The sequence below is a fragment of the Symphalangus syndactylus genome, chromosome 18, assembly GCF_028878055.3.
Source record: "Symphalangus syndactylus isolate Jambi chromosome 18, NHGRI_mSymSyn1-v2.1_pri, whole genome shotgun sequence".
Taxonomy (NCBI): domain Eukaryota; kingdom Metazoa; phylum Chordata; class Mammalia; order Primates; family Hylobatidae; genus Symphalangus; species Symphalangus syndactylus.
In genome coordinates, this window is record NC_072440.2 from 29,778,980 (window position 1) to 29,805,800 (window position 26,821).

General features: G+C 41.8%; 1 protein-coding gene across 5 annotated transcripts in view; it reads right to left on the reverse strand.

The window, feature by feature from the left end:
* The window catches only part of MCCC2 (methylcrotonyl-CoA carboxylase subunit 2), a 113,249-nt gene that overhangs the window by 30,196 nt on the left and 56,232 nt on the right, over window positions 1-26,821 (reverse strand). For 2 of the 5 annotated variants that reach the window (XM_055251990.2, XM_055251993.2), the window contains 4 exons: window positions 25,931-26,087; window positions 25,001-25,115; window positions 22,405-22,490; window positions 16,450-18,418 (listed from right to left, as the gene is read on the reverse strand). In XM_055251990.2, coding sequence (XP_055107965.1) covers window positions 18,301-18,418; window positions 22,405-22,490; window positions 25,001-25,115; window positions 25,931-26,087 — 476 coding nt within the window. In that variant the 3' untranslated portion in view covers window positions 16,450-18,300. Of the gene's footprint in view, window positions 1-16,449; window positions 18,419-22,403; window positions 22,491-23,552; window positions 23,721-23,742; window positions 23,927-25,000; window positions 25,116-25,930; window positions 26,088-26,821 lie in introns of those variants that run through there. The other 3 variants (XR_008652388.2, XM_055251991.2, XM_063623181.1) reach the window with 3 other exon arrangements.

Below are 26,821 nucleotides of genomic sequence, written 5' to 3' on the forward strand. Positions count from 1 at the left end.
GGACAGAAGAAGTCAAATTATTCTTGTTTGCAGATGATATAATTTAATATTTGAAAAAAACCTAAAATGTCATCAAAAAACAATTTGAACTGATAAATTAAGTTGTAGGATATGAAATCAACATACAAAAATTAGTAGCATTTCTATATGCCAACTGTGAACAATCTGAAAAAGAAATTTAAATTAATCTCATTTACAATCATTACAAATAAAATTAAATATCTAGAAATTAACCAAATAAGTGAAAGCTCTCTATAATGAAAACTATAAAACATTGATGAAAGAAAGTAAAGAGGACACCAAAAAATGGAAAAATATTCCATGTTAATGGATTGGAAGAATCAATATTATTAAAATGTCTATACTACCCCAAGCAATCTACAGTTTCAGTGCAATCCCTGTGAAAATACCAATGACATTTTTCACAGAAATAGAAAAGACAATGCTAAAATTTATTTGGAACCACAAAAGACTCAGAATAACCAAAGCTATCCTGAGCATAAAGAACAAAACTGTAGGAATCACATTACCTGGCTTCAAATTATACTACAGAGCTTTAGTAACCAAAACAGCATGGTACTGGCATAAAAAACAGACACATAGACCAATGGAACCAAATAGACAACCCAGAAACAACACACACATCTACAGAACTCATTTTTGACCAAGGTACCAAGGACCCACGATGGGGAGAAGACAGTCTCTTTAATAAATGATGCTGGCAAAAATGGATATCCATATACAGAAGAATGAAACTAGACCCCTATTTCTTGCCATATATAAAAATCAAATCAAAATGGATTAAAGGCTTAGATTTAAGACCTCAAACTATGAAACTACTAAAAGAAAACATTGGAGGAACTCTCCAGGATATTGGACTGAGCAAAGATTTCTTGAGTAATACACCACAAGCACAGGCAACCAAACAAAAATGGACAAATGAGATCACACCAAGTTAAAAGCCTTCTGCCCAGCAAAGAAAACAATCAACAAAGTGAAGAGACAACCCACAGAATGGGAGAAAATATTTGCAAACTGCCCATCTGACAAAGAATAACTAGAATATATAAGGAGCTCAACTCTATAGGAAGAAATCTATTAATCAGATTTTAAAATGGGCAAAAGATCTGAATATACATTTCCCAAAAGAAGACAAATGGTAAACAGGTATATGAAAAGGTATTCAATATCATTGATTATCAGAGAAATCCAAATGAAAACTACAATGAGATATCATCTCACACCAGTTAAAATGGCTTTTATCCCAAAGACAGGCAATAACCAACAATGGTGAAGATGTGGAGAAGAGGGGACCCTCATACACTGTTGGTGGGAATGTGAATTGGTACAAGCACTGTGGAGGACAGTTTGGAGCTTCCTCAAAAAACTAAAAATAGAGGCCGGGCGCGGTGGCTCACGCTTGTAATCCCAGCACTTTGGGAGGCCGAGGCGGGTGGATCACGAGGTCAGGAGATCGAGACCACAGTGAAACCCCGTCTCTACTAAAAATACAAAAAATTAGCCGGGCGTGGTGGCGGGCGCCTGTAGTCCCAGCTACTTGGAGAGGCTGAGGCAGGAGAATGGCGTGAACCCGGGAGGCGGAGCTTGCAGTGAGCCGAGATCGCGCCACTGCACTCCAGCCTGGGCGACAGAGCGAGACTCCGTCTCAAAAAAAAAAAAAAAAAAAAAAAAAAAAACTAAAAATAGAGCTACCATATGATCTAGAATCCCACTGCTAGGTATATACCCAAAACAAAGGAAATCAATATGTCAAAGCAATATCTTCACTCCCATGTTTATTGCAGCACTATTCACAATAGCAAGATTTGGTAGCAACCTAAGTGTCCATCAACAGATGAATGAATAAAGAAAATGTGGTACACAATAGAGTACTATTCAGCCAGAAAAAGAATGAGATCCTGTGATCTGCAACAACATAGATGGAACTGGAGGTCATTATATTAAGTGAAATAAGTCAGGCACAGAAAGTCAAACTTCACACGTTCTCACCTATTTGTGGGAGCTAAAATGTAAAACAAGTGAACTCATGGAGATAAAGAGTGAAGGATGTTTACCAGAGGCTGGGAAGGGTGGTGGGGCTCGGGGGTACAGGCGGAATGCTTAATGGGTACCAAAAAATAAAATGAATAAGACCTAGTATTTGCTAGCACAATAGGGTGACTATAGTCAAAAATAATTTAATTGTACATTTTAAAATAACTAAAAGAGCATAACTGGATTGTTTGTAACACAAAGGGTAAATGCTTGAGGTGATGGATACCCCATTTACCCTGATGTGATTATTACACATTGCATGCACGTATCAAAATATCTCATGTAACCCATAAATATATATTCCTACTGCGTACCCACAAAAAAATTAAAAAGTGGGTGTCTCTATGGATAACGGATGATGAGAAAGGTGGATCAAGGGACTGTTTTGAGCCTCTTTATTTATTTTTTAACCATTGGTAGGTATTACTTGATTTTCTAAAAAAATTTTAAATTGTAAGCCAGGCTCAAAACACTCAGGGATGCCGAGGAAAGACATTTAAATTTTATCCCTAAGTGACAGGGAGCTAACAAAAGTATTTAAGCGAAAGAGAATGCCAAGAGGGTCTGCAATGTGAAGAGAGCATTGGAGGGTGGGGGAGGGGTGGGACACAGGACTGTGGGAGACTGGTCGGGAGATGAGACTCCCACATGCGTGAGTCTCCTCACTGAATGGCCCAGGATCAATTTCACCATGCAATTTCAGAGTCACCTTTGCTGAAGCTCCAGCAGCGAGAGTATATAAGTGAATCCCTCAGACAGCTGTCAAGCAGTGGGACAGCACACTAACGTGGCTTCCTTGATTCACTATGCCATCAGTCATCATCATTGCCTTGGGATATGGAGACATAAATAGCCCCAGATTGCACTAAGCCCAATCTGTATGGTTAGCAGGAAAGAAACATCTTCCACTAAGAACCAGAGTCCAGAGTGGATGCCTGGGGTTTAATGGCCTTGAGATAAAGGTGTGGATAGAATAGGTGTGGAAGGGAGCACCCTTCAAAAGCCTTCGTTGCTTCCATGCCCCTTCCCTGCTGGCAAGCACGGACAAGAGGTTGACAGGGAGATAATCAAGGGCTAGGAAACGGTCTTAAAACTGATCCAGCTTGCAAATCACATTTTAAAATATTCCTTCTCAAATTTTATCCCAAAATGTTTATGTAGAAAGTATGGATAAAGAAAGAGAGGAAGGAGGAGGAAAAGAGAAGGAAAAAGAGAAGAATTCACCAACAGACTAACACAATCCTGAAATGTTTGTTTTCTGTGAGTTGATATGTCCCCAATTATGATATGCTTACTAACTTTATGCGTCACCTCTCCAAAAAATATAGATAGGGCCAGGCACGGGGGTGGACACCTGTAGTCCCAGCTACTCAGGAGGCTGAGGTGGGAGAATTGCTTGAGCCAAGGAGTTTGAATCCAACCTGGGCAACATCGCAAGGCGCTGTCTCAAAAAAAATCGAGAGATATAGATCAAACATATCAAGCATAACACAGGTATGTAGATAGTTTCTATTTTAAGAAAGGTTTTAGAGTTACATTCCAAAAAATGGCTTCTGAGAAACTTTTTAGGAAGTAATTCTTTCTTACAAAAGGAGAAAATTCCTTCCCCAATTTATTGGGATTACAGAATATTTTTTAATTCTCCCACTGCTTTTGGGATGTATTGCCGAAAGCAGAGACATCAGTATTAGTAATGGTTCTTTTAGCTAAAGTAATAGAAAATACAACTAAAATGGCTTAAACATTAAAGATATGTATTATTTTGCCCAGTGTAAAGTCCAGAGATGCAGCTTCAAGGCAGTGGCTCCATGGCTCAATGGCAGGATCAAGGAGGTAGATCCCTCATCCTGCTCAGCCTCCTCAGTGTTGGCTTGATCCTCCAATTGGCAGCAACAAGGCTCCACAGATCCCAGAGTCACATCTCCACATGACCAGATCCAGGAGAAGAAAGAGATCAAATTTTCTAGCTTTTCCTTGGGGCAAAGAAATGTCTCCTACAACCACCGCTCAACAGACATCCCTTCATGCCAATCCCTGGGAAAGAGAATGGGAAGTTTTTCACCAGTCAGGCCCATCTGGAGCTGTGTGTTAACTGGCTTCCCAAGGCACGTGGATATATTTGTAGGTATGAATAACAAAAGAAAAAACAACTGGAGTTCTGCAGGAGAGAAACAGGAACAGATGCTGGGCAGACACCTAACAGACACCTGCTCTATGATAACACTAAATCCAAAGAATGGCTATGAGTCCAGGAAATCAAATTATATCCACTGATAATTTTGATCAAAATATGTGGAGAAAATATTTAGTTCTCAATTTGTGAAGGTGAAGGCAAGAAAATGCCAATCGTAAAGACATGAGACACACACAAAAAGGTATTTCCAGTAACCTTACAGAAATTTGGGGAGAGTGCCTGGCCTCTGAGAACTCACCATCACGCTCCATGACATTTACAGAGTTCTCAAAAATCCTCCAAGAGCACAGGAGGAGTAGGGAGTGTAGCAATGCAGAGCTGATGCTTATTTAAATTAATAACTTAATAAAAATCATAATGAAGAGCACATATATATGCTAAGTACTTTACATACAGTAACACAATAAATACTCATATAAAAAGCCAGACACGGTGGTTCACATCTGTAATCCCAGCATTTTGTGAGGATTGCTTTAGTCTAGGAGCTCAAGACCAGCCTGGGCAACATAGTGAGACCCTAACTCTACAAAGAATTTTAAAACTTAGCCAGGTTTGCTGGTGCACACATAGTCCTAGCTACTCAGGAGGCTGAAGCAGGTGGATCACTTGAACCCAGGAGTTTGAAGTTACAGTGATTGTGACTGGGCAACAGAGTGAGACCCAGCCTCTAAAGAAAACAAATTAGAAACAGTGAGAGGTTATTACAGATGAGGAAATGAGGCTCAAATGGGCTCAAATGGGTCATTACTTCCTAGCTTCATAATCCTAGTAATGGTGAGGGCAATGCATAAACTCAAGTTTATTTTATCCTAAAGCTTATGCTCTTATGCTCTTCATCACTCATCTCTAATACCTAGTTTCTAGAAAAATGAAAGAATTAAATTAACCTAATTAAAGCATGTTCCACACCAAAAGTTCTCAAGGATTCCAACGTAGTGTTGTTAGATGCTTTCTCTATCTTGAATTAACTTTGCTGAATACCCTCTCTAACCTGAGAGATCACTGAGGTCATCTGGCCTAGACCAGTACTGGAACTGCCTACTGCAGCCTCTAGAGCACAATCCACAGCCTGGCAGCACTGGCATCACTGAAAGCTCATGGGAAATGCAGAATCTCAGGCCCTACTCCAAAGCTACTAATTAGAATTTGCTTTCTTTTTTTTTTTTTTTTGAGACAATGTCTTGCTCTGTCTCCCAGGCTGGAGTGCAGTGGCACAATCTTGGCTCAGTGCAACCTCCGCCTCCCAGGTTTGAGCAACTCTCCTGCCTTAGCCTCCCAAGTAGCTGGGATTACAGGTGCACACCACCACACCCAGCTAATTTTTGTATTTTTAGTAGAGATGGGGTTTCACCATGTTGGCCAGGCTGGTCTCAAACTCCTGACCTTATGATCAGCCCGCCCCAGCCTCCCAAAGTGCTGGGATTACAGGCGTGAACCACCGCGCCTGGCCTGAATTTGCATTTGCATCAGATCCTTACGGGATTCAAGCATTCAAGTTTGAAGTACTTTTCTACAGCATACCTGACATCTGGGCTCCTCTTTACTCTTTCCTGAGATAGCCTGGTCCATAACCATGCGGTCCGCAGTACTACTAAATTCTTTTTTTTTTTTTTTTTTAAACGGAGTCTCGCTCTGTCTCCCAGGCTGGAGTGCCGTGGCGCGATCTCGGCTCACTGCAAGCTCTGCCTCCAGGGTTCACACCATTCTCCTGCCTCAGCCTCCCGAGTAGCTGGGACTACAGGTGCCCGTCACCACGCCTGGCTAATTTTTTGTATTTATAGTAGAGACGGGGTTTCACCGTGTTAGCCAGGATGGTCTCAATCTCCTGACCTCGTGATCCACCCACCTCGGCCTCCCAGAGTGCTGGGATTACAGGCGTGAGTCACCGCACCTGGCCAGTATTACTAACTTCTTATGAAAACTTCCCTGAACACCACACCTTCTCTTCATTCTGCCATCTTAACTTACAAATAACAGAGCTTCAGAGATTAGAAATGCCTAATTTCATCTCCCCATGTCCTTTCCTTCTAGGCTAAACACCCACTTCCTACAGTATCTTCACCATCACGTTGTTCATGTCCTCTAGATCAGTGATACCCAATCTAAGATGTGTATTAGAATCACCTGAAAACATCCAGGGGTAGTTCCCAGGAGTCTCTATATTTTCTACACTCCCCTAGTACAGCCACGGGGCATTACTCAGGCTTCAGAACCACTGCCCCTCACGCCCTCTAGCTGGTTAATATTCTTCCAAGAATATGACTCACAGAGCTGAAGGCAATGATGAGCTCAAAGAATAGAGATTATTATGGCCCACGATCAGGATACATTTTTTTAATTAGTACAGTCTAAAATGTGGATAGCTAAGCTGGGTGTGGTGGCACACACCTGTCAGCTATTCAGGAGGCTGAGGCCCAAAAGTTCAAGTCCAGCCTGGGCAACATAGTGAGATTCCATTTTGAAATTTTTTTTAAAAGGCCTGGTGCAGTGTCTCATGCTTATAATCCCAGCACTTTGGGAGGCCAAGGCAGGCAGATCACCTGAAGTCAGGACTTAGAGACCAGCCTAGCCAACATGGTGAAACGCTGCCTCTACTGAAAATATAAAAATTAGCCCGGTGCTGTGGCATGTGCCTGTAATCTCAGCTCTTTGAGAGGCTGAGGCATGAGAATCGCTTGAACCCGGGAGGTGGAGGTTGCAGAGAGCTGAGATCGTGCCACTGCACTCCAGCCTAGGCGACAGAGTGAGACTCTATTAAAAAAAAAAAAATGAAAGGAGAGAGAGACGAAAGAAAGAAAAGAAGAAAGAAAAGAAAGAAAGAAAGAAAGAAAAAAGAGAAAGAAAGAAAAGAAGAAAGAAAGAAAAAAAAAGAAAGAGAAGGAAGGAAGGATGGAAGGAGAAGAAAGAAAAAGAAAGAAAGAAAGAAAGAAAGAAAAAAGAAAGAAAAGAAAAAAGAAAGAAAGAAAAAGAAAGAAAGAAAGAAAAAGAAAAGAAAGAAAGAAGGAAGGAAGCAAGGAAGGAAGGAAGGAAGGAAGGAAGGAAGGAAGGAAGGAAGGAAGCAAGGAAGGAAGGAAGGAGAGGGGAGGGGAGGGGAAAGGAAAGGAAGGGAAGAGAAAGAAAGAGAAAAAGAAATAGCTATCATGAGGCATGTCATCACAGCATTAACCCACGTCAAGCTTGTTGACAAACAAAACTCCAGGATCATTTTATTTTTCCATATGAACTATTGCAAAGCCAGATGTCCCCAGTTCTGTGTGTAAGCTCTTTATTTTCCTAAGTTTAGAGATAGGATTCTGTATTTATTACTCTTAAATTTCATCTTGTTGTTCTGAGCCCTTGATTTAACCTGTCAAGAGTTTTGAATCTTGGCCGGGCGCGGTGGCTCACGCTTGTAATCCCAGCACTACTAAAAATACAAAAAATTAGCCGGGCGTGGTGGTGGGCGCCTGTAGTCCCAGCTACTCGGAGAGGCTGAGGCAGGAGAATGGCGTGAACCCGGGAGGCGGAGCTTGCAGTGAGCCGAGATTGCGCCACTGCACTCCAGCCTGGGCGACAGAGCGAGACTCCGTCTCAAAAAAAAAAAAAAAGAGTTTTGAATCTTTATTCCATCCTTTATTGGGAGGCTGTGAGTGAACTGGGGAAAGCGCGGCTCTGGAGTCAGACATACTTGGGTAAAATCAGATCTGTTTGAGACAGATGGCCCAAGGGGTTATGCAGAAGATGGTAACTGAAGAGACAGGCTCAAGGCCAGATGAGAAATGTTCATGCAGTACATTTGTTGGGTGAATTCATGAAATAATGGCTGATGGCCGATAACCAGAGAAACTGGTTAGGGGGCTCTACACTGATCCAAGAGAGAATAAAGCCCTACCCTGAGGCTAGTTCAGTGATAACAGAGGAGGACTTAGCTTTTGGTGAGGCAGAATCAACGAGATTTATTGAGCAATTGGATGTCAGGGTAAGAGAGAGGGAGGAATCACAATGACACTCACGTTTCTGGACTGAGCAAGTAAGAGGATGCAGTTGCCGGGAGCAGGACTAAATGCACACCACACCCGCCCATCCCGGGGGCTTCCTAAAAGCTCTGGGGAAATAATTGCTCTCTTCATCACTTGTGTGTTTGTTTAACTGAAATGAGACTGACATCTTTATGGACCCAATTTAATTGTGACACGAATATATTTGATCAAAAAATAATCTCTAGATGAACCTTGATGACATTATACTCAGTGAAATAAGCCAGACACAAAAGAACAAATACTGTATGACTCCACTCTTATGAGGTAGAATAGGCAAATCCACAGAGATAGAGAGTACGATAGTGGTTACCAGGGCCTGATGAGAAGGAAAGAATGGGGAGTGACTTTTTAATAGGTACAGAGTTCCAGTTTGGGATGAGGAAAAAGTTCTGGAGATGGATGGCAGTGACAGTGGCACAACAATGTGAATGTATTAATACTTAATGCCACTGAGTTGTACATTTAAAAATGGTTATGAGGGTAAATTTTATGTTATATGTATTTTACCACAATAAAAAACAAAAAGATGGCAGGGCCCGGTGGCTCACGCCTGTAATCCCAGCACTTTGGGAGGCCGAGGCAGGTGGATCACAAGGTCAGGAGATTGAGAACCTCCTGGCTAACACAGTGAAACCCCGTCTCTACTAAAAAATACAAAAAAATTAGCCAGGCATGGTGGTGGGCACCTGTAGTCCCAGCTACTCGGGAGGCTGAGGCAGGAGAATGGCATGAACCCGGGAGGCGGAGGTTGCAGTGAGCCGAGATCGTGCCACTGCACTCCAGCCTGGGTGACAGAGCAAGACTCCATCTCAAAAAAAAAAAAGATAATAATCTCAAGTTATCAGTCATCCATGCTGGTGATGAATATTTACTATTTTATTTTATTTCATTTTATTTTTCAGACAGGGGTCTCACTCTGTCACCCAGGCTGGAGTGCAGTGGCATAATCTCAGCTCACTGCAACCTCCTTCTCCCAGGCTCAAGTGATCTTCCCATCCCAGCCTCCCAAGTAGCTGGGACTACAGGCAAGCACCACCACACCTGGCTAATTTTTGTATCTTTAGTAAAGACGGGGCTTCACCATGTTGGCCAGGTTGGTCTTGAACTCCTGAGCTCAAGCCATCCATCCACCTTGGCCTCCCAAAGTGCTAGGATTACAGGTGTGAGCCACTGCACCTGGCCTAATATTCCCTTTTTTAAAAGTCTAGTCATGGTCGGTTGGAAATGAATGGACAAGAATCCTCAGAGACTTAAACCCTCTGTTTAATCCACTAAGAAGTTACAACAAAGCCATCAGAGCAGAAAGAAATGACTCTGGAGATGATGCTTTGGAAGCAAAATGCCAGCTACTGTGATGGCCCATTATATAAAATGCTTCTGTCTTTGCTTGTTTGTTTTTGCTCTGATCTCATTTCTTTCCATCACCAGGGATCTCTTTAGAAATGTTTAGCTATCGGTACCCACTTCCAGCAGTTTGCCTGAAACGAGGTAGGTCAAGAAACCAAAATAAGGCCAACTTTTATCTGTGCTGGGAGCTCTATCTGGAAAAACTATACACAATGTAAAATTTAAGATTTTAAATTCATGAAAGTGTATTGAAATGAACAGGTGCCCATTTTGAAATCTACTGATCTAGCCTTCCCCTGTGAAGTGATTCTCAGCTTTGACTGCACATCAGAGTCACTTGAGAGCGCTTTAAAAACTACAGATACCTGGGTCCTAACCTGAACAGGTCTGTTTAGTTCACCTGGCATGCAGCCAGGGCCTCAGGACTTTTTCTTTTTCTTTTTTTTTTTCTTTTTTCTTTTTTTTTGAGACAGATTTCTTGCTCTGTCGCCAGGCTGGAGTGCAGTGACGTGATCTTGGCTCACTGCAACCTCCGCCTCCTGGGTTCAAGCGATTCTCATGCCTCAGCCTCCCGAGTAGCTGGGATTACAGGCATGCGCCACCACACCCGGCTGATTTTTGTATTGTTAGTAGAAACGGGGTTTCACCATGTTGGCCAGGAAGGTCTCAATCTCCTGACTTCATGATCCGGCCCCCTCAGCCTCCCAAAGTGCTGGGATTACAGGCGTGAGCCACCGCGCCCGGTCAGGATTTTTCTTACTCAAAGTTTCTCAAGTGATTCTAATGTGCAGTCTGGGCTGTGAATCACTGATCTAAAAGAACGCTTACTTACTGAGAAGTTAATACAAACTCACCCTTCCCTGAAAATGGGGGAGATAAATGTACAATTACCTAGCAAATATGCAAGAATAATATCACCAAAGCAGAAATTTATCTTAGGATCCTAACATTTTGGAGCTAGGAAGGGATTTACAGATCATTGAGAGTGGTGGTTCTCAGAGCATGATCCCCAGACCAGCAGCATCAGTGTCAGCTGAAAACTTGTTAGCAATGCACATTCTGGGCTGGGCACAGTCACTTCTAGCACTGTGGGAGGCTGAGGTAAGCGGATCACTTGACCTCAGGAGTTCGAGACCAGCCTGGGCAACAATTCGTTTATCATTCATAAGACCATCACTGTGGCCTTAAGGCTATACAAAGCCACTTAAGACTACCTAAGAAGTCACTACCTTCTGTCTCCTGGTATGGTTGTCTTTAAACTATCCCCAGTGGTAGACTTTCAGATTTTTAGCCAGATTTCCAATTAAAAGTAACCTAACATCTTGCTCAGTGACATATTTCAGTGATCAAAACATTGCAATAAATTGAGTTGCCCTTGTGACAATTTAAACCCTTGATCCAGAAGCCCCACATGGTGGCCCATGCCTGTAAGCTACTCAGGAGGCTGGGTGGGAGGATCCCTGGAGCCCAGGAGTTCAAGACTGCAGTGAGATATGACCATGTCACTGCATTCCAGCCTGGGTGACAGAGCAAGCCCCTGTCTCAATCAATCATTAACTAATTACATTTTTAAAATAAACATTCAATCCATCCTCACTGAGGATGGTGATGAGAAGCCACAACCCTCCTCCTTTGAATGCTCTGTGTATTTGAGGACCAAAATTCTCAGTTTACTCTTCTGTCTATACCATCGTTCTTTCACCAAGTTTGAAAACATAGAGTGACTTACTGTAACCTCTGGCTTGCAGAAGAACATGTTGCCAGGTAGGGTTGGTTGCTACAAGCATTGAAGCATGACTCTGCTAAATAAATCAATAAATAAGATTGTTGGAAGGATACAGATGCCTCTGACTCACAGATTCTCAGTAATCAGGGTTGTGCCAGGGACCCTGGAGCAGAGGTGAGTGAACGAACAGCTTCTTCAGGTCTACTTGAACTCAGGATCGTTCGTCTTCCATCTTTGTCTCTCTGCTCATGAGTCAAAGCACTTGGGAGAGGCCACGCCTCAACACGTGTCCAGTCCTTGGTGTCCAGGGCTCTTTGCTTGCCACGCTGGCCAAGACTGCGCAGAACAGGAAAGGGGTAGTTCCCAAAGGAGAATGAAAGTACAGTTACCAAAAGAAGACAGAGGGGTACCAAGAGGCTGAAGATAACCCTCAAGTCACTGACCAGATACTGCACCAGGCCAGGAGCCACGTCTTCTTATCTTTGTGTACCATCCAGAAGCCCGACACGTAGTGAGCCCTCAGTAAATGTATGCTCATTTGAACAAAACAAGCTGTGACCAACTGGAGAATGGGTCTTCCTGGTAAATGATTGCCACCATGAGTCCCACCGAGCCCTGAGGTACATGCTTTCCTGTGGAATAAAAAAGGCTCTCGGCCAGGCGCGGTGGCTCACGCCTGTAATCCCAGCACTTTGGGAGGCCGAGGCGGGCGGATCACGAGGTCAGGAGATCGAGACCATCCTGGCTAACAGGGTGAAACCCCGTCTCTACTAAAAATACAAAAAAAAAAATTAGCCGGGCAAGGTGGCGGGCGCCTGTAGTCCCAGCTACGCGGGAGGCTGAGGCAGGAGAATGGCGTGAACCCCGGGGGGCGGAGCCTGCAGTGAGCCGAGATCGCGCCACTGCACTCCAGCCTGGGTGAAAGAGCGAGACTCCGTCTCAAAAAAAAAAAAAAAAAAAAAGGCTCTCAGCATACTCTATCTACCCTTCCCTCCAGTTCTCACCCCTCGGCCCACCTTCCCTAGCACCATCCACTAGCAGAGAAAGAGGGAATCTGGAGAGGTGGAGAAAAGACTTAGCCATGTAGAAGGAGGGAGGGAAAACAATCGCTAGGCCAGGAAGGCTGATTTTAATTCCCTCCCATCCTCCTCAGGTTCACACAGCGCATTAGTAGCTGAACTAAAGCGAAACTCGTCCACACCCTGCCCAGTGTTCTCTCCACGACCGTGACCTCCCATGCATTAATGCTCAGTCTTCACAACTCATTGCTAATGTGACATGGTCACTTAGACACAGCTTTTTTTTTTTTTGAGACAGGGTCTCGTTCTGTTGCCCAGACTGGAGTGCAGCGGCACGATCACAGTTCACTGCAGCCTTGGCCTCCTGGGCTCAAGTGATCCTCCCACCTCAGCCTTCTGAGTAGCTGGGCCTACAGGGACACACTAGCATGCCTAGCTAATTTTTTATTTTTATTTTTTTGTAGAGACAGGGTTTCACCATGTTGCCCAGGTTGGTCTCAAACTCCTGGGCTCGCGCGATCTGCCTGCCTCGGCCTTCCAAAGTGCTGGGATTACAGGCATGAACCACCATGCCCCATCCTAGACACAACTTTTAACAATGAAAGAAAACATTGGTTTATGCTAAACAATTTAATTCTATGGGAAGCTATTTCTGTATCTAAAAACACCACGGTAACCATTACATCCAGCAATACCGTAATGTACACTTATGGAGCAAAACTTACCAACAAGTCTTAAAGGTCTGTGTATACTTTAACCTGTACACTTTTATCCAACAACATCATTGCTAAAAATGTATCCTAATAATCACAGATATGTAAAGAAACTAAACAGATGTTCACTGCACCATTATCTGTAATGTGGGAAACCAGAAAAAACCCATGTACAGCAATAGGGGAGTAGTTAAATCAAAGGGAGGATTCATGCCCTGTATTATCGTGCAACATCAGAATTATTGCAGAATATCAGGCTGGGTGCGGTGACTCACGCCTTTAATTCCAGCACTTTGGGAGGACAAAGTGGGTGGATCACCTGAGGTCAGGAGTTTGAGACCAGCCTGGCCAACATGGTGAAACCCCGTCTGTACTAAAAATACAAAAATTAGCTGGGCCTGGTGGCATGCGCCTGTAGTCCTAGCTACTCAGGAAGCTGAGGCAGGAGAATCGCTTGAACCCGGGAGGCAGAGGTTGCAGTGAGCCGAGATCACGCCACTGCACTCCAGCCTGGGTAACAGAGTGAGATTCCATCTCAAAAAAGAAAAAAATTCTGCAGAATATTAAATTTCATGTAAACAGGTCAATATATTTACAATACATTAAGTGAAATGCAAATTACAGAATAACATGTAGCACAGCATTTTTGCAAAAAAAAAAAAATCCTTAAAGATAGAAAAAGACTAGTACACGAAAAATATTAATAGCAGCAGTTATCTCTAGGTAGTGAGATTATGAAGCTTTTTTTTTTTCACTTTATTTTCTTCACTTTGTCTTCCTAAATTTTCCACTAGTAACATTGTTAGATTTTTAAATTACAAATAACTTTAAGACAAAAATTATTTCTAATTATCCTGTAGATAAAGGAATGTCATTAACAGTGCTGTGGCTGAAAAATGTTGAACACATTTTCTACAGAAATGTTTAAAATTAGTCTGAATATTCCAAAATTCTACCTGTTTTTATTCTGAGTTCACTTCTTACAATCAACACTTACTGAATTACACTTAAAAAAATTGTTTTTCTCGATTGAGCACAATGGTTCATGCCTGTAATTCCAGCACTTTTGGAGGCCGAGGCAGGCGGGTCACTTGAGTCCAGGAGTTTGAAGCCAGCCTGGGCAACATGGCGAAAACCCATCTCTACTAACACAAAAATTACAAAATACAAAAATCAGCCGGACGTGATGGCATGTGCCTGTAGTCGCAGCTACTCCGGAGGCTGAGGTGAGAGGATCACTTGAGCCCAGGGGGTAGAGGCTGCAGCGAGCCAAGATTACGCCACTGCACTCCAGCCTGGGCACTGGAGCGAGACCCTGTCTCAAAAAAAAAAAAAAAATTTTTTTCTCCTCCAGCTTACTTCTAACATCTGGTTCTGGGTATATTTTCCTTGCGATAACTTCTCTGTGAAATCATCACCTTCTAAGACCTTTCTCCCTCAAAGATGCTTCTCTTGCTTACCCTAAAAAGTAGCACAAACATGTGACTTGGTTTGTGAAAGACAAAGCTGCCAGACATATCAAACCACCGATCTCAGAAAACTAACAGCTGGGAAACAAAATCATCCCCGCCCTATGGTAAACTCTCCTCTAGGGTCAATTAAATGACTTTCTAGAATGCTAATGCACACATATTATGTGACTGGTATCATACTGAAATCTATATTAAAAGTCATGAAGCAGGTATCTGGAGCGAAGGCTTCTAAGAATTCTCAAAAGCTGATATGCAGCCAAAGTATTCAGTCATGATGATGTTACAGGCAGTGAGCACACATCCCAGTTCAAACTGGGATGAGTCGGCCCCAGTTCAGACCTGTTTCCCAGTGTAGTTATTATTAAGACCCCCTTTTTCTCACTCTCAAAAGCCCCAATGTGGATGATAAATTACACAGTCAACTTGATGGAATGTACATTTGCCTAGAAAGGTAAAAGGGGCATAGAAATTTCATTCATCCCTAAGAACAACTTAGTCCTCAGGATCCTGATTCCAGATAAAACAGAATTTGAAGCACATAAAATAAAAGCACTATTTATTTATTTACTTATCTATTATTTATTTAGTAGAGACAGGGTCTTGCTGCGTTGCCCAGGCTGTTCTCCAACTGCTGGGCTCAAGCAATCTTCCTGCCTCAGCCTCCTAAAGTGCTGGGATTACAGGTGTTAAGCCAGGGTGCCCCACTGAAACAAACTATTTGTAAGTGTTTAGTGGAAAGGCACAAAACTTTGTCAAAAATGATTAAAATCTATGTCATCATTAAATATTAATTGTACTTAATTGTAACATTTTAAGAGAAATGTTATGAATGACACTAGGCTATGATAATCTAGTTCATGCCATTTTTCCATATATGAAACTTCAGCACCAATCATTAAGAGATCACTAAGAAAAAAAAAATCGCTAAGACTCTTAGTGGAGATTTGATCTTCCATAAAACCAACCTCAACGCATTTTAGAACTAATGTGCCCTCTCAAAAATAATCTTATTAATGAAATCATTCCAAAACCTGCTTTGATTTATCCCTGTGAAGGAAACATATGGCCTCTCTCCGGAGAGACATGCACATAAGCATGTTGGCAAATGATGAAGTGTCACTCAAACACTCAATAGTGCCTTCTGCTGGTGCAGGAGTGCTTTTTCTTTTTTTTTTTTTTAAACAAATTCGATTTGAAAATACATTTCTTATAAACTGAAAAATAGAAGTAATCTTGTCTTTTTCATTCTTTAAGTGCCAACAGGGGCAAATTTAGAGACTATCTTGTTGTGTATTTCTTCAAATTCCAAGTAGCTCATATTATCCTTGCTGGAATTCATATTTATGATAGTCAAAATGTTTAAAAAGTATTACCTATTTTGGTAAGACAATTATAAATGTTTATTGTTGGATAAAATATACAAAATAGAGCAAGGCGTAGTGGTGCAAGCTTGTAGTCCCAGCTACTTGGGAGGCTGAAGCAGGAGGATTGCTTGAACCTAGGAGTTCAAGTCCAGCCTGGGCAACATAGCAAGACCCTGCCTCTAGAAAAATAAAAAAAAAAAATCCAATTCACTTAAATGTGGTTTTATTGATGGCCAGTTTCTTCCCAGAAAGGCAAAAGCAGTCCTAAAATATCCATGAATCCCTGACTTGTTAATGGTTCCTACCAAAGGAATACTACCTAGTCTTTATATAGAAAATCATTTTCTTGACATAGATGTGCATTTTCATTAAAATTTTAATATTACTATTTTAGTATGATTAATGTGTTTCTTCTGAAAATGTAACCTACCACTGAATTTGATCATCTATCTGTATTCTCCCCACAAAAACTAAATTGACTTCCTGATACACATTGAATATCAGACACAAATGTTTAAAATATTAAATATCACACACAAATGTTTGAAATATTGACTTTATTAGGAAAACATCTGATAGTTCTATTCAGTCATATAATCAATCACCTAATTTTAAAACTATGTGGCCAGAGGACATCAATTACAATATGGATTTTTCATTCATTCAACAAATATTTGAGCACCTAGAAGTGCCAGGCATTGGAGGTACAGGGTAAACGGGAGGATCCTTGCTCTCACGGAGCTTACATTCTAGCAGGAGGACAATATTAATGTTTATAGTAAGATGATGAGTTTATGACAAAGGAAGTAGATAGTGTTTAATAAGAGCATAGAGTTGGGAAGCTAATCCAGCACAGGGAGGTCACAGAGACATCCCTAAGGAAGTGGAGTTTAAACTGAAGAGAAGCAAGTGCTTAAACTGAAGGATGTGTTGAAGAAGGGAGAGTAGAACAATTTGGGCATAGGGAACCTTATAGGCCCTAAGGTGGGAAGGTTCAAAGAACTGAAAGAGAGCTAGAATAGCTGGAGCCGTTCTCCTGTGTAAAGAGGAGTCAAAGAGATAAGATTAAAGATGTGAAGATTAAGATCTTGGTGGCATTCAGGGATTGGCACTTCTACAAGAAATCACTGAAGGGAGTAACGTGACATTACTTTTCACTTCAGGATGGCCATTCTAACTCCAGGGGGTAGACTGCACTAGGTAAGACTGGAGGCAGGTAGACCTCTTCTAAGGCCTGTGATAGTGAAAGACAAAAATAAGTGGGGAAATTCGGGGGATAGTGAAAATCAGTAGGACTTAATGGGCAAGCCAGAGGTTCCTCCACAATAACCAGTACAGATGTCCAGTAGACCTACTGGATATGCAGGCCTGCAGCTCAGGGGAGAGCTGGCGTAAGAACTGTCAAGGCAGTAATTATCTGCATTTAGATGGCAAGTGAAGCCATGACAGGCTGAAATGGCCCAGCAAGAATATATCAAACCATGAGAAACACATACATTTAAGAATAAGGAGATGTGGTCAGGTGCGGTGGCTCACGCCTGTAATCCCAGCACTTTGGGAGGCCGAGGCGGTGGATCACTTGAGGTCAGGAGTTCGAGACCAGCCTGGGCAACATAGTGAAATCCCGTCTCTGCTAAAAATACAGAACTTAGCTGGGTGTGGTGGCGCATACCTATAGTCCCAGCTGCTTGGGAGGCTCAGGCACAAGAATCGCTTGAACCCGGGAGGTGGAAGCTGCAGTGAGCCGAGATCATGCCAGTGCACTGCAGCCTGGGCAACAGAGAAACACCCTGTCTCAAAAAAAATAAAAATAAAAATAAAAAATAAGGAGATGTCATGGGCTCGGGGGAGGGGGAAATGGGCAGCACTATTGTTTGAATGGTATAGTTTCAGTTTGGGACTGAGAACAAATTCTGGAGATGAATGGTGGTGATGGCTGCACAGCAGTGTGAGGGCATTTTATGCCACTGAAGTAACAGATGCCTTTCAAAAATAAGCCCGCTAAAATATCACCAAGCATAACCAGCAAAACAATCATTTCAGTGAAAATACAACTTCATATTAATTATCTCAATAATACAGATTACAGAACTGAGTTTACACATTACAGAACTTTTCATACTTTGTGGGTCACAAAGGATAACTGTAAATTACTGTCTCTGCTTTATGGGGGGTAAAACTGAGCCACAGAGAAATTTCTCTAAGAAAATTTAAAAGGAATTGATGTTCATTAAATAAATATCCTCACTGATTTTTTTAAGATAGAAAAGTACAATGCACAGTGTTAAAAAATTACTGTAATAGCCTCATGTTCGAGAAGTCTAAAATTTTAAGGCTACTACATGTGTTAATTTTTGGTATATGTCCAACAGAAAACATCCTTTATTCCAGTTACATCCTGAAAATACCAAAGTCAGTCTTCTCTATTGGTGCGTTGAGGGCTGCACTAAAACTGAGACCCAAGACCAGTCTGGTGTCTGCTGGATCAATGATCCCATCATCCCACACCCTGACAAAAGAACAAAAAAAGAGTTACGAATTTACCACCAAACTACCATTTATACACTCTCCGTGTGCAGAAATGCCAAGGAAGTTTTCCTTCAGGTAACACATGGATCTACTGATTAGCATCCATGTACCATAATCTCACAACAGAAACTATGTTCAAGACAGAGGGGGAAAAGGTGGAAAAAAATGATATGACTTTCATCCCAGGCCACCACAGAATGTCATGTCAGGCTTAAGGCTTAAGGAACTACTTTTACAAGAGATCTCAAAGTAACCCCTAATTTGACAATACGTTTACTTATTTCAGGAAAAATTTTCCTATTCCTTTTCTTCCCACACAAATATGTAGGCCAAGTTGGTGTATTCTGTCATTAATATGCAGAACCACACATACCCAGGTAATAACCTCAAACTTTACTGGAAAATGTATATTCCCCAACCCCCATCCAAACTCTTAAGAAACTATGAAAATTACTGAATAGGATTCAGTACATTTTATTTATTATTATTATTATTTTTGAGATGGAATCTCTCTCTGTCACCCAGGCTGGAGTGCAGTGTAGTGGCATGATCTCAGTTCACTGCAACCTCCGCCCTCTGGGTTCAAGCAATTCTCCTGCCTCAGCCTCCCTAGCAGCTGGTATTACAGGAGTGCGCTACCACACCTGGCTAATTTTTATATTTGTATAAGAGACGGGGTTTCACCATGTTGGCCAGGCTGGTTTCGAACTCCTGACCTCAGGTGATCCGCCCACCTCAGCCTCCCAAAGTGCTGCGATTACAGGCGTGAGCCACCACACTCGGCTGGCTTCAGTACATTTTATTAATAAAATAGATACCTTCAAATGTAGGTCTTTATTTTTTGCTACAATAGGAAAAACAATAACTTTAAACTGCTTGCAGAAGAAACTTTTAAGTAGAAATTTTAGTTTCCTTTTCATCGACAACCTCAAATGTATAAGGAAAAATGACTGAGAAATATTACTTTTTAAAGGTTATTAGTAGGTGGCAGTTTGCTTTTTTTATACAAACTCCCTTTGGCATCTGAACCTGGCATCAATTATTAAACCATTCTTACATTGACAGACATGAATCAAATCTTTGCTCATAAAACATTCATAATAGGGACCCTAAAGTATCAACACCCAATAAAAAGAAAGCCACTCTTGTCATCTGCAACCAGGTGAATTGATTACACTCCCTCTGAAGCCTGCAGCACAGCAAGCATGGTGATGAAGGGGCTGCTTAATAATGTTCATTAAAAAGACTGCCCCAGGTAAGAGGCACTAATGAAATGCCTGATAAAAGTTTGATTATAAAAACAACTGAGCAGAAGCAAATTGGCATGCTACATATGTAACCTATTAGGATTAAGGAAAACATTGTAGGTTCCAGTAACTGCTAATGACAAGCTCTGTCTCTGAAAAGACAGATCTAGCCATGTTCAAACCTAAGCAGGCCAGGGAATTTTACTGTGAAGCTGAGATTTACTAAACCCGAGGAAGGTACCATAAACTGGCTTGGAAATCCTTTCAACTTTGAAAGAAAGCTGCTGTCTCCATGCCACCAGCTGTTTCAACAGAAGGGTTATAAACATCTACAGATCTGGCCAGGTGTGGTGGCTCATGCCTGTAATCCCAGTACTTTGGGAAGCCGAGGCGGGTGGATCACCTGAGGTTGGGAGTTTGAGACCAGCCTGACCAACACGGAGAAACCCCATCTCTATTAAAAATACAAAATTAGCCAGGCGTGGTGGCACATGCCTGTAATCCCAGCTACTCGGGAGGCTGAGGCAGGAGAATCCCTTGAACCCAGGAGGCGGAGGTTGCGGTGAGCCGAGATCATGCCATTGCACTCCAGCCTGGGCAACAAGAAGCTCTGTCTCAAAAAAAAAAAAAAAAAAATCTACAGATCCACAGAAAACTTTACTGTCTGTTAAAATTTATTTCCAGAGATAAGTCTCTCTGGGCCATTTACTCTTCTGCCTTGAATATAATCCATTAAAAAATAATGATAATGTTAGTATGAAAATAATAAAGGATGCAATCTTTCTCAAGAGATGACTTATCTTAGCCAGGGCTGAAAAACAAGCTAATGACTCACACAAAATACACAATTTTTCAAACTTTAATATTTCAGCTGTCCCGGTGTATTTTGGTCAAAATCTTATGTGCAAAAAAAAAAACTATAGAAAAGCTTAACAATATATATTTTATATTTCATCTCAAACCTCTTATACGGCTTTCTATTGCTTCTTTGCATTTACTGGCTACTATATGTCTGTTTACATGATGATAAAATCAGGAACATGTTTAGCTCTCAAAGACTATAAAATATTTTGTTCTTAATTAAATGAATCAAACCACTACAATAAAATATACCTGTAAATTTGTTTGTAAAAATATATATTTAGCAAAAAAACCTTTAAAAATTCCCAAATGCTGGCCAGCCACGATTACAGGTGGCTCACTCCTGTAATCCTAGCACTTTGGAAGGCCAAGGCAGGATCACTTGAGCTCAGGCATTCAAGACCAGTCTGGCCAAGATGGTGAAACCCCATCTCTACAAAAAATACAAAAGAATTAGCCAGGCGTGGTGGCACATGCCTGTAGTCCCAGCTTTGGAGGCCGACGCAAGAGGATCACTTGAGTCCGGGAGGTAGAGATTGCAGTGAGCTGAGATCACGTCATTGCACTCCAACCTGGGCAACAGAGTGAGACTCTGTCTTTAAGGAAAACAAAAACAAAAACACATACACACACCCAAATGCTATTATTTATCTCCTCAAACTAATTATATTCTTGAAAATCAGTATGTTTTGTCTTTGTATCCACCAAGGAACCATTCAAATGATTGTAATGGACTGTAACTTTTGCTTTTTTTTTTTTTTTTTGAGATAGGTCCTTGTTCTGTCACCCAGGCTGGAGCACAGTGGCATGATCTCGGCTCACTGCAGCCTTGACCTCCCAGGTCCAACTGATCTGCTTGCCTCAGCCTCCTGAGTAGCTGGGACTACAGGTGCACACCATCACGCCTGGCTAATTTTTGTATATTTTTTGTAGAGACCGCGTCTCGCCATGTTGCCCCACTGGTTTCGAACTCCTGGGCTCAAGCAATCTGCCCGCCCTGGCCTCTCAAAGTGCTGGGATTATAAGTGCGAGCCACTGTGCCTGGCCTGATTTTCTTTTCTCTCCCCTCTCCTCTCCAGTTTGCCTTCGCCAGCATAAATTACAACATAAGTTAATTTTACAAGATGCAGAAAGAGTTACTTTCTTTTTTCCATCTGCCCAAGGGATGAAAGGAAGACATGAAGCTTAGATTAGTCTTCAGAATGCAGAACACTAAAGTTGTTGAAGAAAGATGTGAAAGCAGGCACCAGCGGGTCTTCAGCTGGGACAGGCGTGATAATTTATTACCTCATTAAGTGGTGTAAGAAACAAACAGAGCCAACAGCGGCAATGCTCTGTGAGGTAATTATTTGGCGCTGACACACAGACCCTGGCGGTGACTAATCACCTTCCAAACCTACAAGCATACTTGTCAACAAATGCCAGTAAGTGTTCAACCAATCTCATGCTTAAAATGGGGTGAAAACAAAATGATCAAGGAGAGGGGTTTTTAAGCAAAAATTAGAGCTGCTGAAGTAACACAGCCAAGCTTATAACCTATTCTCAGCTCCTAGCATGGCCCACACCTTGGGCTGCAGCACTCCTCTAGGCCCCAGACACTTCAACTAGGGGCAAGACAAGGGAAGCGGGAATCACACCAGTGGTGGAGAGTCCACAGCGCAGGGATGCTGGGAGGAGGGGTGGCATTTCAGCAGTAGCCATTCACATTGTAAAGAAACAACAGTACAAAATTAAGTGTGTCCAAATGTTATTTTCCAGTTCCTATGAATGCTGGACCATCTCGAATACATAGAGTTCTGTAAAACTGCTCCCCTGACTGCCATCCGCACCCATCAGAGAGTGATGTTCTGGCCCCCACCTTGCGCTGGAATAGTAAGGGTTTCCCTCCTCTTCAAACTTCTTAACGATAGGCTCTTTTAAAGCCGCTTCATCAGCACTGGAGAACTAAAGGAAAAGAGGCCATGAGTAAGTCAGCTTCAGTGAGAACAGCTTCAGTGAACATCTCAATTCAAAAGAAACAACAGATTTCAGGAATAATAATGTTACATCTAACATGTGCGTGGTGATGTATAAATTACAAGTGATCATTAACATACATGCTCTCGCCTAAGACATGAGTATCAAGTTAGTGCCCCATCCCATCTCTCCTAACAGAGACAATATCCTGAGGCTATTTCACGTAAGATGAAAACCCAGGGTACTGTGTATCACAGCAGGGTACAATAATAGATGTGAATTATACAACCCAACAAAAGGGCTGCATTACACTTAGCAGTCGCCAGTTAAGAACGTGGAAAAGTATGAGATTCTCATTTAAAATAGCCAAAATTTAAAACTTAAGCTTAAATGTTTAAGCTCAAAGGGGTAAAATACCAACCAAATCTTGAATAACCTTTTCAGTCAAGTTCCCAGAGAACTGAGAGATAATTTCCCCCAATTAAGAATTTCACAGCCTTCCCATCAGTATTACAAGGATCAAGCGATAATTAATTCAGATGTAAAAATCTTCAGAACTTAATTTGAAACCCTGAAAAATACTTTCAACTCAAAAAGCAACTCAACACCAGAAACAGAGACTTATTTCAAATAAACTCTACCTTCTTTTATGTAAATATGCTAATACCTTAATATCATTGTCTAGGTCATGAATTCTGAGGGAGAACCATTAACACACTGTGCTTTCCTTTCCTATATAAAAATAAACGAATTCATGTATCTGTATATTGAAGTAATCAAAGAACAACTACTTAATAAGAGATCACCATGCTAGGCTTCATAGAATTTCAGACGTCTTTGAAGTATCAGGTAGAATTTCATATCCTACCTCCCCCGCCCACAGCCCCACACCCCAACCACTCGCATGAAAGCAAAGCTATCCATTTCCTTTGATACTAGTAGGTACTAAAGTGAATGTGAAACCTCAGTGTAAGCCTCCAGAGTTCCCAGTGCTCGGAAAAGACAACTAGGGATGTAAGGCATGGGTGGATGCATTCAGGGAGGCAGTACCTTACTCCACAATCTAGGTGGAAGACTTGATGATTCCTGCACAGAGCAGACAGGGCTCCCTCCATTCCATCCCTTCCCATAATGAGATAACAGTGCACCTAAGCAACTTCAGGAACACACATCCATCATCTTCATACTTGGTGCTTACGCAGGAGTTAAAAGTTGTAACTAATAAAAATTAATGCAAAATTTCAAAACAATCTCCAACAGAGACACAAACAAAAGAATTCATTTTAAAAGCAGCCACTTGCTGATTTGCCTTTCATCAAGTTTCCATTGCCCTTTCCATTTTTCTTCATTTATACGCAGGATAATGTTATTCAATTCTCAATAGATGACGGAGCCCTCCCACTCAGGGTATCCTTAACAACAATCTAAAAGTAAAATACAAAGAACAAAATTCTGCTGCTTTTGGTCATAAAATCAAAGTAGTACATCAGACTTATTTAAACCTCACTAAGTACAAATGACTAAGAATCAAACATCTTTATGCCTCAGATACTTACTGTCAGTTTCTAAAGTGTTTTCTTGGCTGGGCACAGTGGCACACACCTGTAATCCCAGCACTTTGGGAGGTGGGCAGATCACTTGAGGTCAGGAGTTTGAGAGCAGCCTGGCCAACATAGTGATACCCTGTCTCTACTAAAAATACAAAAATTAGGCTGGGTGCGGTGGCTCACGCCTGTAATCCCAGCACTTTGGGAGGCTGAGGCGGGTGGATAACAAGGTCAGGAGATGGAGACCATCCTGGCTGACACAGTGAAACCCCGTCTCTAATAAAAATACAAAAAAATTAGCCGGGCATGGTGGCAGGCACCTGTAGTCCCAGCTACTCGGGAGGCTGAGGCAGGAGAATGGCGTGAACCCAGGAGGCGGAGCTTGCAGTGAGCCAAGATCGCACCACTGCACTCCAGCCTGGGCGACAAAGCGAGACTGTATCTCAAAATAAATAAATAAATAAATAAATAAATAAATAAATAAATAAATAAAAATACAAAAATTAGCCTGGTGTGGTGGCAAACACCTGTAATCCCAGCTTCTCAGGAAGCTGTGGCGTGAGAATCACTTGAACCCAGGAGGTGGAGGCTGCAGTGAACCAAGATTGCGGCACTGCACTCCAGCCTGGGTGACAGAGCGAGACTCTGTCTCAAAAATTTAAAAAATAAATAAAAATAAAATAAAAAAATGTTTTCTTGGAAATTCTGAAACAATTTTAAATGGCCACAAAGAAAGTACCCCAGATGAAATGGCTTTAAAAAGATAAAGGACAGAAATCATGTGATTTGCTGGAACAACTTCCAGGGCAGCACAGTCTAAATATGGCCAGGCGGCGTGTGCCGGGTCCCCAGCCATGAACACCAAGGGCTTCCAGGCACGCTGCTCCTTGGCTCTAGGGTGTTTATGGTGAGAGGCAAAACCAGAGAGAAACAAGAGAAAACAACACTCACCTGCTTTCCTTCCCGGGCTCTTTGGTCCTTTGCTATCGTGGCCAACACATTGGCTGCCTGCTCTCCTCCCATCACTGAGATACGAGCATTTGGCCAAATGTAGAGAAATCTTGGGCTGGGGGGAAAAAAAAAGAATAAACAAATTAAGTCAATATACAACCTAGATTTTCAGAGGCCCATGTTTGCCTTTTAAATTAGTGGTTCCTAATTCTGGCTGCACATTACAATCATCTGTGGAGCTTTCACAAATATACAAATGCCTGGAACCTACCCCAGACTAGACTCCAGAGGAGGGGCCTGAGCACGGACAGGACTTCTAAGTTCTCCATGTAATTCTGGGTAAAAAAGTGTTCATAATATCCTCTCGTGATCTACAGTCATGTCCTGTTTTCCATTCCTGATAGTGGTTATATGTGCTGTCTCTCTTTATTTTTTAGTTTAAGCATAGGATTATCAAGTTTGTTAAACTTTCAAACCAACCAACTTTGGGCTATACTGATTCTTCTATCTGATGTCTGCTCTCCATTATGTCCTTTCTATTTGTCATGCGTTTAATGTGCTGTTCTTTGAACTTCTCACAGATGAAGGCTTAGCTCACTGGCTTGCAGTCTTGCTTCTTTTCCCATATATGCCTTTAAGTCTACATACCTTTCTCAGAGCCAGACTTTAGCTGCACTGCACAAATCTTAATGTGTGGCATTTTCATTATCAGCCATTTCAAGTATTTCTTGACTCCCATTGTAGATTTCTTCCAATTAACACCTTTGGCATTAAATTTCATTTCACCCCTCCAGATGATACAAATTAAGGTATAATTGATTGAGATCTGGGAATGGCATTCTTTATTTCAAATAAACCTGAAATAAACTGACCATGTATTTTATACTTGAAGCATGTTTCTTTGTTTCAGAGAAACTCATGACACCCTACCTATACGCTCTGCCACACATCCCATAGTTTCCAGCTCCGTACGAGCCCCCAATGATGAGGGTTATCTTAGGCACTTGGGCACAGGCCACAGCAGCCACCATCTTGGCACCATCCTTGGCAATTCCTTCAGCTTCATACTCTCTACCAACCATAAATCCTGAGAGAAAGACCAGAAAGAGAGCCTCTGGGTGATGGGATTAATATGCGGAATGCAATTCCACCAAAAGGACATCTTGTTTTACTAAACTCATTTTACTAAACGCCTCTCGCCTTAAGAAAATGTTTATATGTGAAACATGCCGTTAAAAAGTTTGCTTTAAAAGGATAAAATAAAATTTTCTCTAATCACTTTCTAAATTTTCTTAAAGCAGTTCATCTGGATGCACATAGAAACCTTCAAACAATATGAGGATGCAATCTATCTTCAAGAGATGATCTCGGCTGGGTGCAGTGACTCACCCCCATAATACCAACAATTTGGGAAGCCTAAGTGGGAGGATCACTTGAGGCCAGGTGTTTGAGACCAGCCTGGGCAACAAAGCGAGACCCTACCTCTATTTAAAAATAAATACATAAAAATTTTTAAAAAGAGATGATGTCAAAGAAGCAGCTTGATGCTGAAAAGAATGTGACATGGCTAGCTAAGGACAAAGTGCTGTGATGAGCCCAACTATGAGGGCTTCAGCCTTCACTGACCTGGTTTTAAAACAGACTGTTCTTTCTAAACTGATGCTTTAAAACTTTGATGACATAAAGATGAATGTTTCATAGAGATGCTAACAGTCCCTGCCAATGACTCAATAGCAAGGTTAAAAAAACACTATTTTTCCATTTCAATACAGGATCCTTCTATTTCTTCAAGCCCCTAGCTCTGTGGAGGCTGCTCTGCAA